General features: G+C 37.6%; 1 protein-coding gene and 1 long non-coding RNA gene across 4 annotated transcripts in view; one reads left to right on the top strand and one right to left on the bottom strand.

The window, feature by feature from the left end:
• The window catches only part of MYOM1 (myomesin 1), a 136,481-nt gene that overhangs the window by 45,540 nt on the left and 75,286 nt on the right, over positions 1–15,655 (top strand). For both annotated transcript variants that reach the window (XM_029922472.1, XM_029922471.1), the window contains exons 9-13: positions 1,319–1,483; positions 3,824–3,985; positions 8,003–8,144; positions 11,049–11,248; positions 13,268–13,324. In XM_029922472.1, the coding sequence (XP_029778332.1) occupies positions 1,319–1,483; positions 3,824–3,985; positions 8,003–8,144; positions 11,049–11,248; positions 13,268–13,324 (726 nt within the window). The remainder of the gene's footprint in view (positions 1–1,318; positions 1,484–3,823; positions 3,986–8,002; positions 8,145–11,048; positions 11,249–13,267; positions 13,325–15,655) is intronic.
• On the bottom strand, positions 5,609–6,319 carry LOC115278043. Of its 2 annotated transcripts, none has more exons than XR_003902664.1 (2): positions 6,221–6,319; positions 5,609–5,884 (listed from the first exon to the last, which is right to left on the bottom strand). It is a non-coding gene; the product is annotated as an uncharacterized LOC115278043 (long non-coding RNA). The 2 variants fall into 2 exon arrangements; XR_003902665.1 differs by lacking the exon at positions 6,221–6,319 and adding an exon at positions 6,011–6,184.

The raw sequence follows: 15,655 nt of genomic DNA, 5'->3' as shown, positions 1-15,655 counted from the left end.
AAGGCAGTCCAGATCTGGCTCAGAGATTTGCCAAACCCTGACCTAATCTCAGCTTTCTTTGTAACTCTTATCACTACTTCCCAAGGCAGTTTGGAGCCTGCCCGACTTCCCAGACAGTAAGGTCTGATGGAATTGTTTTGCTTATTGATCTCAGTGGAATATCATCATATAGAAATGGGGCAGCTGTAACCTGTGCTTCAAAGGGAAGTTGTTTCACTGTTGGGTAGATGTTGCCTGGGAACACACAAGTTCAAGGCAATATCATGTCTTGCTTGAGTGCATCAGTGTAAATCCTGGCTCTGCAGGGTGAATAGGGGCCGTTATTTGGCCTCCCTATGCTTCTTTTTCCTCATCTATAAGACAGATAGGATAATGGTACTTACCTGGTTGAGCTATTAGGAGGTTTGGGCTAATAGCCATTGAACACTTGGAACACTACTTGGCACAAGTTGAACTCATTAAATTTTAGCTTGCATTTTCAAATTAATTCTAAGACGTTTTAGGAAGAGAGATGAAATAGAAGAGAAATATCAGAGTTGGGCAACCATGGGTTTAAATTTCAATTTCATACATAGTAACTTTGAAACCTAGGGATTAGCTGTATATTATTTTTGTGAACTTCTACATTCTCATCTGAAAGGGAAAAAATAACCATGCCATGGAGTTTTTGAAAGGATCAGATAACATGTCAATTGTAAAGTGCCTGGCATGATAACACATTTAATAGAGTCATTATTTTCCCAAACCCTTTCTTTTGAGAAAAGAGAAAATAAAACCTGGGAGGTTTTATAATATACGTATTTACTTAATCAATGAATAAGTTATTTCTAAGAAAAATATTTTTAAAGTCATAATATTGTTAACTTACAATGTATTTTTTTTTACATAGATTGTTAAAGAAACTGAAGCAACTTGCTGGAAAACTCTATTTTTATCGAGTCATTGTTATGGCTGTTTGAACTGTATAGAAGTTCAGTTTTAAATGAACTGGGAATCTAAAAAGTACATATATTGTGCTAAGTAATTAAGTCTAAGCTAAATGTGGTATTAATTTATATGCTATGTGAGGTATTAAACCTGACCCTTTAAATTCTAGTCATTGCAATAATAAAAACAAACATTTAGCTTATCTGACCAATGAAGCAAAAATTTCCATTTCACATAATAATATATGGGAATGTGCTATGTACTCCTTTATAAGACTTAATGTTTTGCCCAGTAAACCATTTGATCAGTGTTTGTTGTGACTTATTAAAATGCTTGCATCTCTTTGATGAGAAAAAACAAGTTAACCGATGTTTGTTTTTGTCCTACCCAGTTGCTGTGACCCCTTATGGTTATGCGTCCAAGTTTGAGATCCACTTTGATGACAAGTTTGATGTGTCTTTTGGGAGAGAGGGCGAGACGATGAGTCTAGGCTGCCGTGTAGTTATCACTCCTGAAATAAAGCATTTCCAGCCAGAGATCCAGTGGTACAGAAATGGTGAGACTTTGTGATGAATTCTCACTTAGGTTCTTATTCACAGAATAAGAAGTGGCAGACCAGGCTTGGCACCAGAGCATGAGTGTCCAGAAGATTGCAGACCTGTTTACCAGAGCTGGCAGAATATGCACATTAGAGGGCATAACCTATTGGATGTTGAAAAAGTTTTTTATACATGTATCAAAGTAGCAGAACTTTCATAATATATTTGTGGAGGTTATAATTTCTTTTCACCAAGTAATCTGTGGAAAGGATTATGAAAAATGTATTTTTATAAATTAGTTATATATTCATTTTGTAAGTTACTTTTATTTGGTAACATAAAGGGAAGTCATTGCAGTTTAGTTGGACTATGGAGCATGCCTATTGGTCCCTGGGCATGGTGGGCAGTAAGCAGCCTGGTCACCAAGCAGTTGGCCTGAACTTCACTGTGCACACAGGCACCTGGAGCATTCTGGAACATCTGGGTCCAGACTGAAGCCAGTAATGGCAACAGCAGTATTGACACTGAACATGGCCCTAGAGAAGAGGAGGGACTCCATGTGGAGGCAGCATGAGAACCTATAATGGGAGTTTCCCAGGCTGCCCCTCCTTCCCCGGAGCTCACTTCTCTGGGATCTGCACAAATACTAACTTACTAGGCTAGTATCAGGACAGGAACTATCAGCAACTAGGCAGTGAACTCTGTCAGTAAAATATTACAAAATAAAAGCATGTATGTTACAGACATTGTGCTTCAACATATAAGGCAGTTGTTAGAGTTCTTCAGTTTAAAATCTCTGGTTTTGAAAACCGCTATAACACTGCATAGCAAATATTCAGAAGCTTAGAAATATAAGTTAAATTTAAAGATTGTCACATTCAATGAAAAAGAATACTATTTTCATATGAAACTTTGGATGAAGCAATAATTAACAAGGAAGAGAATTTTAAAATTATTTTCCTTGTAATTGAAGATGCAGTGATAGAATGCATAAACAGATGTTTGGATTATGCACAAATCATTTTCGGTCTCTAGTTTAACCTCTATAAGTTACAGCACATGTTAGAGAAACTATTAAGATGCAATTATGTAAATTTACATTTAAAATTAAAATCAGACATGTGAAACTGGTTTACATGAAGAATAAAATATTTTTCAAAGTTTATTTCTTTATTTTGAGAGAGCACAGAACCCAACACAGGGCTCAATCTCATGAACCATGAGATTGTGTCCTGAGCCGAGATCAGGAGTTGGACACTTAGCTGACTGAGCCACCCAGATGCCTCAAGAATCAAATTCTTTTAGAAATTTTGTTCCTGAAGAATCATTAGTTCTAGAGTACCAAAATTTATATTCTGAAATAATTTATCAGAAAGTTAACCCAATGTTAACCTTATAACTATATAATACTATATAGTATAAACCATATAATATTGTAACTATGTAATATCTTAATACCTGCAGTAATAGTTGCATCAGCAGAAAGAGCCTTCTCAAAATTAAAAATGATCTCAACTCATTTGTGATCTTACATTTGCCAAGAGTGACTGATGTTGCTTTTGAGTATATTGATTTAAAGTAAACTTGCTTAGGGGCTCCTGGGTGGCTTAGTCAGTTAAGTGTCAGACTTCGGCTCAGGTCATGATCTCACAGTTTATGGGTTCAAACCTTGCATTGGGCTCTGTACTGACAGCTAGCTCAGAGCCTGGAGGCTCTCTCTGGATTCTGTGTCTCCCTCTCTCTTTGACCTGCCGCTGCTCACGCTGTCTCTCTCTCTCTCTCAAAAATAAATTTTAAAAAATTTAAAAAATAAAAATAAATTAAATAAACTTGGTAAAAGTATATGCCTGATGACCTAATAACTGAATTTGTAGAAAATCAAGCTAAAAGTATCTTATTATCAACCAAGATATGACATTGATAAATATTTTTGTATATAAAATTATGACATGAAAATATTATTTTTTGCATTTTGAGTTACCCCAGTTATATTTTATATATAATAAAGTAGTTTTAGAGAAAAAAGCATTATATTTTAGTGCCTCTAACTGTATTTTTTTCTCTGCTTTTTTTTTTTTAAGAAAGAGATCACGTGAGTGGGGAGAGGAGATGAAGGGGGAGGAGAGAGAATTTTGAGCAGCCTCCATGCTCAGCATGGAGACTGACATGGGGCTTGATCTCATGACCCTGAGATCATGACCTGAGCTGAAATCAAGAGTTGCACACTCAACCAACTAAGCCAATATAAAAGAGGCAGGGAGAGAGAGAAGGTAGAAGAGAGGAAGGGAGAGAAAAAGAAGGGAGCAATGGAAGAAAAAAAATCAGTTAATTTTTTTACTTTTAAAAAAAAATTCTAGGGACACCTGTTTCTCCATCAAAATGGGTACAAACACATTGGAGCGGAGACCGAGCAACACTGACATTTTCTCATCTAAACAAGGAAGATGAAGGCCTCTACACAATCCGTGTACGAATGGGAGAATATTATGAACAATATAGTGCTTATGTCTTTGTTCGAGGTAAGACCTAGCAAAAAGTAGAACACCCAAGCATGTTTAAAACACTGAGACCAAATCAATCTATCCAAATGTGTTTTTTCTAATGATGAAAGAGTTATCTGAGAATTCTTCCAGGATGCATGGCATAAGATTATTAACTTCCAGTGAAATTAGACCTCATAGAAAAAGGTTAGCCCTCAGACATCAACTCAAAGGTAACTTGTTCCCAGACTGTGTTACTATTTCTGATGTAAGCACGTTCTTCAGTTTCTGTGAGCCACCAGTGCAGGTCTCTATAGGTGTTCCATTGGAGATCTCCATTCTAATGATCTAAAAAGCCATTTCAGTTTGTGGAAGCTGTAACAGAAGAGGAATGTAATACTTGGGGACTTATTCGTTAATGTCTATTTCAGAGAGCAAATTTATTATTTCACTTCAGGCCCCTTCTTTATAGTTTCAGCTTTAATGAACTGGGAATCAAGGTGTTATAATTTAGTCTTGAAACTAGAATCGTGATGTTAGGAGTCTTTCATTCTTCACCTGTGTCTTGAATGGATTGGCTATATACAAGTGGGAATGTGATTTGTACGTGGGATCCCAGTGCATCTGGAAGACCATTGACAGTTCCAGGCTACAGGGCCAATGTTCTGTGTTCGCTTCTGTGATGGTTAGTCAGGTGTGGTCACAAGAGGAGACACAGGAGAGGCTCCAGAAAACAAAGTTTATTGCACTCACAGGTCCTAGAGACAGGAGGTACTGCACACCACACAGGGCCACCTGGCAGAAAATAAGCATCGGTTGGTCAGGAGGAAGTAGGGGTTGGTCAGGAGGGAGGAGGGAGCTTAGGTCATGGCTTTTATTGGAGTTTTCTGTGGGAAAGGCAAGGCAGGGCAGGATAAACAGTTGAGGATTGGCTAGTTTGAATAATTTGGGTAGACGAATAATTTGGGCAGGCGTGGACCCTACTGGCCTGCTACGGCCCTGGGATGAGTAAGCCAGGGGAATATTACTTCCTGGGGTTTATGGGCCAGAAAGAGGAGGTGTGGCTCTGAATCAGTCAGTTTGCATATCAAAGGCATCTCTAAGAATTGGCTAGCCCTGGGAGGGGCAGTGTCTCCCCAGTCAGAAAGGTTTTTAGTTGTCAAAACATAATATACAGAAAATTAAAATATAAACAATACAGAAAACTTACTATTTTAAAAAAAATCTCTGTGCACTAAATAGAATCATGAACTCATAAGAATTTTGATCAATAAGGAACTTTAGAGGTCAGGTGTCCTTAACTGGGATCCACAGACTCCCAAAGGGTCTATGATTTGAATTCTATTTCAATATATTTAGTTTCTTTGCCAATCTCATGTCTTTTGTTTTATGCATTTGAGAGCATTATTCTGAGAAGAGGCCTCTAGACTTTCTTTGCCAGTCTGCCAAAGGAGTCTATGGCACAAAAAAGGTAGGATTCCCATTCTAGTCCAACCCTTCAATTTTAAGATGCAGAAACTGAGGTCTGGGAAAACAAAGTGATTTACCAGTAGACGCATAATTAGTTAAAAGCAGAAGTGCCTATAGAATACAGGTCTTTGGATGCCTAACCCAGGATTTCAATCAGGGTATAGGCTAAGCTGTTGAAATGAAACAAAAAAGTTAGTTTCTCTCGTATGTTTATCAACTCAGAAGTAGAGGTATGGTTCAGAGTCCTAGGTCCTATCTATCTTGTTGTTCCACTGCCTCCGTAGTGTTATCTTGTTTCCATCCCAGACTATGGGAAGAGTCTCAAAAGAAAGGAAGTGAAGGGGGAGATGCAGAGTTGCACACATCACTTCTGCATGGTAAACACTTAGCCATATGCACACAGTTCACTGTGAGGGAAGCTGGGGCCTCATGTATCCAGTTGGGCAGCCATGTTGCCTGCTGGGCCATCTAGGAAACACAAAGAAGGGGTAATGGGGATGGTTAGCAGCCTGTCCACACCAGTAGTGAGTAGTAACAATTGTTGAATTCTGCCACGGGATCAACGACTGATAAAGACAGGAATATCTACATTACCTCAAAATGTGTCTGTCTTTCTCCTACACAAAAGCATTATGGGAAAAGTCTAATATCACTGAGGGAAGACATGCTAGCCTCTGGATAAATTGCAGTGAAAACAGTCACACTGAAACTCAGCAAGTAAGTTTGCTTAGCCAACCACCTGTATAAACCTGGCTAGATAAGGACTGAATAAGAAAAGTCTGCCTCTGCTCTCAGTTGTCTTACCCAAACCAGAGACTATCTCTTGGTGACTCAAAAAAAACCTTAGTTATGCCTCGGTGATTCTTTGTTGGACATTTTCTGAGAACTCTGACATAGCCAAGGGTTTTCTCAGTACCAATAACCAGAATTGTGACTGTCTGCCAGATTAGGCCAGACAAATTGTGATGCAACAGAACACAGTGTTTGTATTTGGCTTCCAGCAGCTCCTATACAGTGGTGGGACAGTGGCACTGTCGGGCCCACCCCAAGAATGGCATAGTCCAAGCAGTGTTATAACTATGCTGAAAAGTGACTCCCCAAATGTCTACTGTCTGACAGGTCTGTTATACATAATGGATATTCAGCAAACTAAACTGCTCTATCAATGCAGGGATTGCTAGTTGTTACATTATGGGACTTTAGCTAAAGGACATGGGTAGAGGCTGGCAACTGTCCCCTCCCAAATGAGCAGCTTTCCAGCCTCCCTCTTTTGCCACTTAAGCCTGTTAACCTCAGCATCTCTACCCTTTTCCAACTCTGCTCTAACTTCACCATCAGCAGGCTCTGCCCACATCCAGTGCTCTCAAAGCCCAAAAGGAAAGCATTTTCTCCCCACCAAAATGCTTGCTTTTAGGCACCATGATTTAATCAGTTCTCCTACAGCACTTACGCCAGAGAAGTTAGAAACACTTTCCTACAGGTTTATGGGGCAAAAAGAGTATTCAAAACCAAAGTGACTTGAGCTCTTCGCAGGTGATACAAACCTATCAAATTCAGAAGTGCACAGATACCTCTGCCTTGTTATCAAATGTTTTAGTAATTCATAAGAGTTACAGAAGTGTAGCTCATTGTAAAAAAAAAAAGCATTTATGCAGTCAATAGGCGTGTTTTCTCTGAGTTAAGTAGTTGAGTGGCTCCGACATGTCTCAGCCTCCTCTCCTATTAATCCAATTATGAAAAGGTTGGCTGGAGGTCAGGAGGGACTGGCAATGTGGATCCTACCTCCAGGAACTCCATCTCTCATCTTAATCTCACTTAAAAGGCTATTAACTGATTATTATCATTCCCCTTGCTGGCCTCCCCAAAACATCCCTGATTCACTATGTGAGCTATGCCTGAAGACACTGCTGAGCACACCCAGTGTCAGAGGATCCCGTTTCATAAACAGTCACTGCCCTCTCTTTTTTGTATAACCCTGGACTTTTACTAAACTCAGAGAAACTCCTCTCAGATGTGGATATTGCTTCAGCATTCATTTCACAAGTGTATTCATTCAGTCTGGGAACAAACATTTTATTAAAAGGAATGTTTTCCTTTCTCTTCCAAAATGGTAATGCCCAGTAGAGGGATGGGTAAAGCTTTTTATTCTCTTGTGGATGCATCCAGAAAGTTGACAGAAGGGACTATTTGTTCCCCTTTGAAGCGGCTCATGTTTCTGAGTAACACTGTACATGAGATATCTGAATAACAGACTTTCTGGCTTGGCTCACCTTAGACTTTTCTGGTAGCAATTCCTGACATCTTTATAGTTATTTTCCTTTAGAACATTTTGGGTAGGCAAAGGCTATGAAGCAAAGGTCATGGTTTCTTTTGAGTGCCCTTTCTAACATAATGTTCTTTGTGTTGCTGATGAAAACACACATCATCATGTTGGTGAGCAAATTATAAGATTGAAGCTTGCCCTACGTGAACCAAAGATGTAGCCACTATCAGTGTGGTAGGGAACGTATGCACTACGTGCTAGATTGCCAGACTGGGATGGAGCTTATCCGAGAGAGTTAATGAGATCCTTCTGTGTCTCCACAGATGCTGATGCAGAGATTGAAGGAGCCCCAGCTGCTCCCTTAGACGTGATGTGCTTGGATGCTAACAAAGACTATATCATCATCTCTTGGAAACAGCCAGCTGCAGATGGAGGGAGTCCTATTCTGGGATATTTTATTGATAAGTTAGTACTTAGTCTAGTTTCAGTTAGAGTAATTTGTCCATAGAGATGCATGCTTGATTTCTCCCACCATTTCTATGTGAAATATTTTCTTTTTTGGTCTCTCCTCCCTCTGTCTCTGTCTCCGTCTCTGTCTCTGTCTCCGTCTCTGTCTCTGTCTCTCTCTGTCTCTCTCTCTCTCTCTCTCTCTCTCTCTCTCTCACACACACACACACACACACACACACACACACACACACGCACACACTGCCCCCCATGTAGTGACCTAAACCCCAAAGACCATTTTTGAGTCTGACTACCAATGCAAGTCACTAATTTGGAAGAATACGATGAATTTGTAGACATTCTAGAGACCACTTTGGAAACAGCTGGTGTTCAATATATTTAATGTCCATATTCCTAATATGTCAGTAATTTTAAAATATTAAGTAATTTAAATAATCATACTTTAGGAATACTCACAAAATCTTATTTACATCGCAGGATATGGTTTCAAGTTAGACAAAAACCAAATATCAATAGTATTAAATTATATTCTTTCTATAAATTTTTGCAGTTCACATTCTCCAAAACATGGAACTTCTGATATTTATAGCAATTGGGTCTTACACACTAATTATACAGTGAGTTTGGACAATACAGACAACAAATTTAGATTACCAACCTAAATACATTGTCATCTGACTTAGTTTCTATTCAAATAGTTGCTCCAATTCTCTTTCCATTTTTCAGTAATAGAATCTAATTGTAGAAACCATTAGGGACAGATAATCTGTGCCCTGTGGTACAATAGGTTTGTACTAAGGTGTATTAAACCTAATACTTATAGTAATAAGTAAATATATGCCTATAGGGGTGCCTGGGTGGCTCAATTGGTTAAGCATCCGACTTCGGCTCAGATCATGATCTTGCAGTTTGTGAGTTCAGGCCCCACATCGGGCTCTATGCTGACAGCTCAGAGCCTGGAGCCTGCTTCAGATTCTGAGTCTGCCTTTCTCTCTGCCCCTCCCCCACTCACACTCTGTCTCTATTTCTCTCAAGAATAAATAAACATTAAAAAAATCATTATAAAAAATATATATGCCTATTGGGCTCAATACCATGCAGAGAAATATTTCAGATAAATAATATTCTATTTAACCACATACTAAATTCATCCACATTATTTTGTCATTTAGTGATGATGAACTGTGAAGTTTTAGGTAGATTCTTTTTCATTTTTATAGACTGCTTTATTGTCTTAGTCATCATGAAAATAACCGTATTGTGGCTAATATTTATTAAACATTGGCTATGTGCGTGGCACTGTCCTAAACACATCACATATATTAACCATTAACCCACAGCCACCATTTGAAAGGTAGATACTCTTATTATAAGTAGGAAACAGTAGCTCTCCCAAAGCCACATGCTCATGAGAAAACCCTAAGTTGTCTGAAGTCACACAGGTAGTTAAGTAGCAGAACTAGAATTCACGTATCAGCCTGGACATATGTTTGTGTCCTTACTGCTCCAACATGCTGTAGACATCTCTAGATCAGCTACTTCCCACCTTTCTTTCTGCTCACATGAGGTTCGGGAAGCACACTCTAGTATCACTGGGTCACCATGACAGCGTCTGCATAGGGAGAGAGGGAGAATCTCTGGAGACAGAGGCAGTTTGAAGAATTGTCCTAGGCATCTTGGCTCCCTCCCAAACCCTACCCATAGCAGCTTCAGAATTCCTACAAAGATTTAAGGGTAAAAGGCAGGGATTGAAGCCATATTTGATAGCACTTTACATTAGGGTGAGGAAAATGTCTATTGTCTATATCAAAAAAATAGAAGATTGAGTCTGAGAAAGTAAAGAGAAACCTCCCACCCTGACCAGCTTTCCACTGCCATTGGAACTCCCTCCCCCATCAGAATTATTTGAAAATTAGACCTTTTAGATGTAGAGTCATATTGGGAAGTGACATAAACTAAAAGTTCAGTGTTCCCATAAAAACTGATGAGTTACTTCATCCTAATGCTGTATAATTTAATCACTGCTGAGCCCCTAACCCCCTGTCAGGCCAATAGCATGATATGAACTACCATCTTTGTCTCCCAGATTGTGACCACTCCATCCCCAGACACTAAGTGCTATAAAAGCACCCAGTTAGAAATCAGAGGTCCCAAGTACATAATCTCTCCCTGCCAGGCCTGAGAATTTCCCTGCATCTCATCAATCTCATCTGTTAAGAAACAAACGTAATACTCTCTTCACCCTTCTACCCACGCAGCAATAATGATCGTTAAGTGGGCAAGCTCTTTCCAGGGGTATCTGGCTACTCAGTTGGTAGAGCATTCAATGTTTGATGTCAGTCATGGTCATGAGTTTGAGCCCCACATTGGGTGTAGAGATTACTTAAGAAAAAAAAGTGAGCTCTTTCCACACTACAGTATAAACAGGAACATTTAAGGTGTTAACTTCCTCAAACAATTTTTATTTTTAAAATAAAATGTGCAAAAAAGACAAAGAAAGAAGCCACCAACAGTGAAATTAAAGACATCAGCCAAGGAGATGTCTGGGGGGTCCTCCCTCTTAGTCTCTCCAGTACTAAGATTATACATACCTGCTTGCTGCTTCCTCCTTTTCTCCCCAAAGTTTCTCTGCCTAGCACACAAGGCCCCTCAGCTGCTAGTTTTCAGGGAATTTAAAGGAAGTATATGTGTTTGGAAAGGATCCGAGGCTTCTTTCTTATTAAAGAAGACACACTGCAGTTGAGTGGAACTGAATGCATGCAGTTAAATAACTATTGAACCACACTTGAGCTGGATATTTTATAGGGAGCTCTGAAGCAATTGGGTGGGGTTGCGGCTTTGGAGCTATTAATTTAGTCAGACTTCTTTTAATATGCTTATTGACCACTCTCTTTCCCTCAGGTGTGAGGTGGGCACAGATAGTTGGTCTCAATGCAATGACACACCTGTGAAGTTTGCTCGTTTTCCAGTCACTGGGTTGATAGAAGGTCGTTCTTACATATTCCGAGTTCGAGCTGTGAATAAAACTGGAATAGGTCTACCGTCCAGAGTTTCTGAGCCTGTGGCTGCACTGGATCCAGCTGAGAAAGCTAGACTGAAAAGTAAGCATTTTTCAATTTTCAGGATCTTCTTGAACCTTTTTTTAGATAGATTTTCTAACTACAGATCTCATTGTGAGGTCATTCCTCCCCCTTCCACGAGGGGGAGAAAAGAATAGGAAATCCTTTATCAGTCAGAAAATCCTAGGGGAAAAAAACAAAACAAAAAAAGAAACCCAATTCGTTTTCTTGACTCATCCATTCACTAAGAGCTTTATTTATTGTAATTTAAAAAATATATTTATATATTTTTAAATTTATATCCAAGTTAGTAAGCATATAGTGCAACAACGGTTTCAGGAGTAGATTCCTTAATGCTCACTACCCATTTAGCACTCCCCCTTGCCCCCCACCAACCCCTCTAGCAACCCTCTTGTTTGTTTTCTGTATTAAAGAGTTAAGAGCTTTATTTTTTATCTTATTTTTATTTGATTCAGGAAACTTCTCCTTATTAAATGAGTTCTGGGCATTCTGTTTGAAATGAAATATGATAACCAAGAGCCTAGGAAGCATTTTTATTTATTTTATTAGCACACTCCAAATATGTTTTTCCTTTAATTCTTAAAATTATAAGGTAAATTTCTTAACCTAAAATTTTCCCCTTAGAGCATTAATATCTCTACACTGTTTCTTTATATCAAAGGAAAAACACATTTACAGCATTATATCTGGTCTATACTTGAGTTTCCATATCAGACAGTCACAAATGACCTTTTCATATATTTAAACTCCAAGTCTCCATGTCAAAACCATGGTGTATGAGCTATGCCCTGCATTTGTTTCATGGGAACACATATGCCTCCTCAATAATAGAGACCACAAAATGACATTTAAAAAATTGTTGGAAATTGACACTTCCATCTATACCAGATTTTTCAACCTGGGTCCTATAGACATTTTAGGCCAGATAGTTCTTTGTTGTAGGGGGACTGTCCTCTGCATTCTAGAATGTTTAGAAGCATCCCTGGCCTCGACCCACTAGGTGCCAATAATGACCTCCCTTCCCCATTGTGACAATCAAAATTGTCCCCAGGCATTACCAAATGTCCCTAAGGGGCAAAATGACCCTAGTTGATGACTGCTGGTCTATGTCATATTTGCAGTGTTATTTTATTTTATTTTTCACCTTAGGTAGTATGGCATCACTAAAGGCTAAGCTCCAGAGTCTGGAGACTTTTCTCTAATCGACCTCCTTGATTGTCCTCTAATTACTTTTCACTTACTATCTGACTTCTTGCCGTCTTTCCTAATTCCATCTCATTCTTCCATTCTCTCCTTTTTAAAATAAATTCTAATGAAAATAAGATTTGTTTGAATTGAAAATAGGTTATCTTACATATTACCTTTCTGTTTCTGTACAAACTATGGTGAAAAGTCTGTTGATAAAGCAGGAGTTGAACCATTCTTTCTTTCTGATATTTGTGGGAACATAGCAGTAAATTAATTTCTTCTTCAGTGAATGAATGAATTAAATGAATTTAAGTGCATTTTACTCTTTTCCTGCCCATCTCACCCATTTTTCTTTCTCCAGACCTAAACCGATTTCCTTCATAAATAACACTTTTCAAAACACAATGGAAAGAAATTGCTTTCATTGTACTGTATATACCACAGGATTAGCCCCCCTCTCCTCGTTGAGCTCTAGTATTGCAAATAAATAACTACTGGGCTTACAATTGTTCTAGAAATTTTTCCCCCAAATACATGCTATCTCTTAAGAAGACATGAGAGGACCTACATGTTTCCAGAGATCTATGTTGAACAGTAAACGAACACAGGTTATATACCTTGCTTGTGAAAGTACATTTCCAGAAATATTGACTCCAGCTAGGCAGGCTCTGGGCTCTAGCAGATCGTGAGTCCCTTGAAGACACAACACCATATGCGTGCTCAGTAAGATTCATTACGAAAACACCTAAGCAAACTAGTAACAAACCCAGTTCTGACTAGTATGGCCAGTTTGTGAATACAGTTGAAACTATGTTTATGAATTTTGTGATTTTTACATTTATCTCTGTTTAGGTCGCCCTTCAGCACCCTGGACTGGACAGATCATTGTCACTGAAGAAGAACCTTCAGGTAAAACTCAGTTTCCCCCAGATATTATCACCCATGTTTCGCCATGTGGTTTATCCTTTACGGTGAAGGGTACAGTGTATATTATTTAAGATGTTTATAAAGCACCTTCTGAAATATTTGGATATCATAAAGTAACATATTTTCAGAGAATCACCATTTACAAAAAGGTTTATCAAGGTACAATTGACATACAGTAAATTGATATCTGTAAAATATATAATTTGATAAATTCTACATGTATATATACCTGTGAAACTGTCACCATGATCAAAATAATGAACATTCCATCACCCTTAAAATCTCCTCAGGTCACTTTGTAATTTCTTTCTCCTACCTCTGCCCATCTTCAGGCCATCACTGATCTCTTTCTGTCACTGTAGTTTGCATTGTCCACACTTTTGGATAAGTGGAATCATACTCATTTTTATCTGGTTTTCTTCACTCAGCATAATTTCTTTGAGATTTATTCATGTTGATGTATATATCAGTTTGTTTCAATTTTTCATCCATTTATTGTCAAAAACTTCTGTGAACATCCTTGCTAAGTGTTTGTAGGGACATATGCTTTCATTTTTCCTGGATGAATACCTAGGAGTTGAATGGATAGGTCATATGGTAGACAGGTTTAATTTTTAGAGGAAACTGCCAACTGTTTCCAAGATGGTTGTACCACCTTGCGTTCCCATCAGCAGTATATGAGTTCCAGTTGTCTATGTTGTCACCAATAGTGGTATTTTATAGGAGGTGCATAGTGGTTTTAATTTGCATTTTCCTAATAATGTTGGGCATCTTTTTATGTGTATATTGGCATTTTTACATCATGCTTGACTCTTTGCCAAATCAAGTTTACTCAGATATTTTTTGTTTTGTTTTCTAGAAATTTTATACCATTAGCTCTTAGATTTTAATTTATGCTCCATTTCAAATCAATTTTTTCTATATTGTGCGAAATAAGAGTCCCAGTTGTTATTCTTACTATCCTTATCATTTTGCACATGGCTATCCAATCAATCTGTTCAAAAGATCATCCTTTTCCCATTGAATTCCCTTGGCACCATTGTCAAGCTCAATTGCATATTTGTGGATCTCTTTCTGGACTCTCTACTGGTCAATTTTATTTTCTCTACACCAATCACACTGTCTTGATCACTGTAGTTTTACAGGCTTCAAGTTGTTGTTGTTTTAAAAAGCTTCATAGTTTAAAACAAAAAACCAAACAAATAAATAGCTTCAGAGTTTTGAAATTAGATAGAATTAGTTCTCTAATTTTTTCCCCAAAGTTGTTTTTGCTATTCTGTCTTTGCATTTCCACGTACATTTTAAAATCAGCTTATTAATTCCTATTTGAAAAAACTTAAGGAGATTTCAACTGAGTTTTTTATGTCCTAGATGATTTTCTATCTACTTGTTCTATCAAATTGATAGAGTAGTGATGAAATCTCTGACTGAAAGGTAGATTTATATATTTCTTCTTGCAGTTCTACCAGGTCTTTCATATAGTTTGAGGTTTTGTTATTACATGCATAAGTAATTTATCTTCTAATGAATTGACGACTTTATTATTATAAAGTGATACTTTTCACTTAAGACTCTACTTTGATATTAATATAATCATTTCAGGGTTTTTTTTATTAGTGTTAACATGGCATATGATTTTCATCCTTTTACTTTTAATCTGTGTGTGCCTCTATATTTAAATTGTATTTTCATAGACAGCATATAACTGGGTCTTGATTTTTTTATCCACTCAGGTGATCTTTGTCTTTTTGCTAGTATGTTTGAACAATTTATATTTTGTGTGATTATTGATATGGTTGGATTTAAATCTGCCATCTTGCTATTTATTTTTATCTATTCCATGTGTTTGTTTCCTTTCTCCTCTTTTTCTACTTTCTTTTGGATTTAGTAGTTTTTTATTATTCCATTTTAGCTATGTTATCTTATTAGCTATAATTCTTTATTTTGCATTATCATAGTTTGGAATTTATAATATACATCTTATCACAACCTACCTTCAAGTAATATTATATTACTTCATGTATAGTGTAATAACTTAAAACAGTAGTATTCCATTTCCCCCTTCAAGCCTTAGTGTTGTTGTTGCATGGGTTTTATTTGTGTAAATATTATAAATTGTACAATATAAATTTAAAAGTAAGAACAAACTTCCAAATATTCACTCACATTTTTACCATTTCTGTTGCTCTTCATTTGTGTAGATCTCTTTGTTTTTTTATGATTTACTTTTGAGTAAGAGACAGAGCACTAGTAAGGGAAGGCAGAAAGAAGGAGACACAGAATCTGAAGCAGGCTCCAGTTTCTGAGCTGTCC

Source organism: Suricata suricatta, chromosome 14, assembly GCF_006229205.1.
Source record: "Suricata suricatta isolate VVHF042 chromosome 14, meerkat_22Aug2017_6uvM2_HiC, whole genome shotgun sequence".
Classification (NCBI taxonomy): Eukaryota; Metazoa; Chordata; class Mammalia; order Carnivora; family Herpestidae; genus Suricata; species Suricata suricatta.
This window is presented reverse-complemented; position numbering and strand designations above follow the sequence as displayed.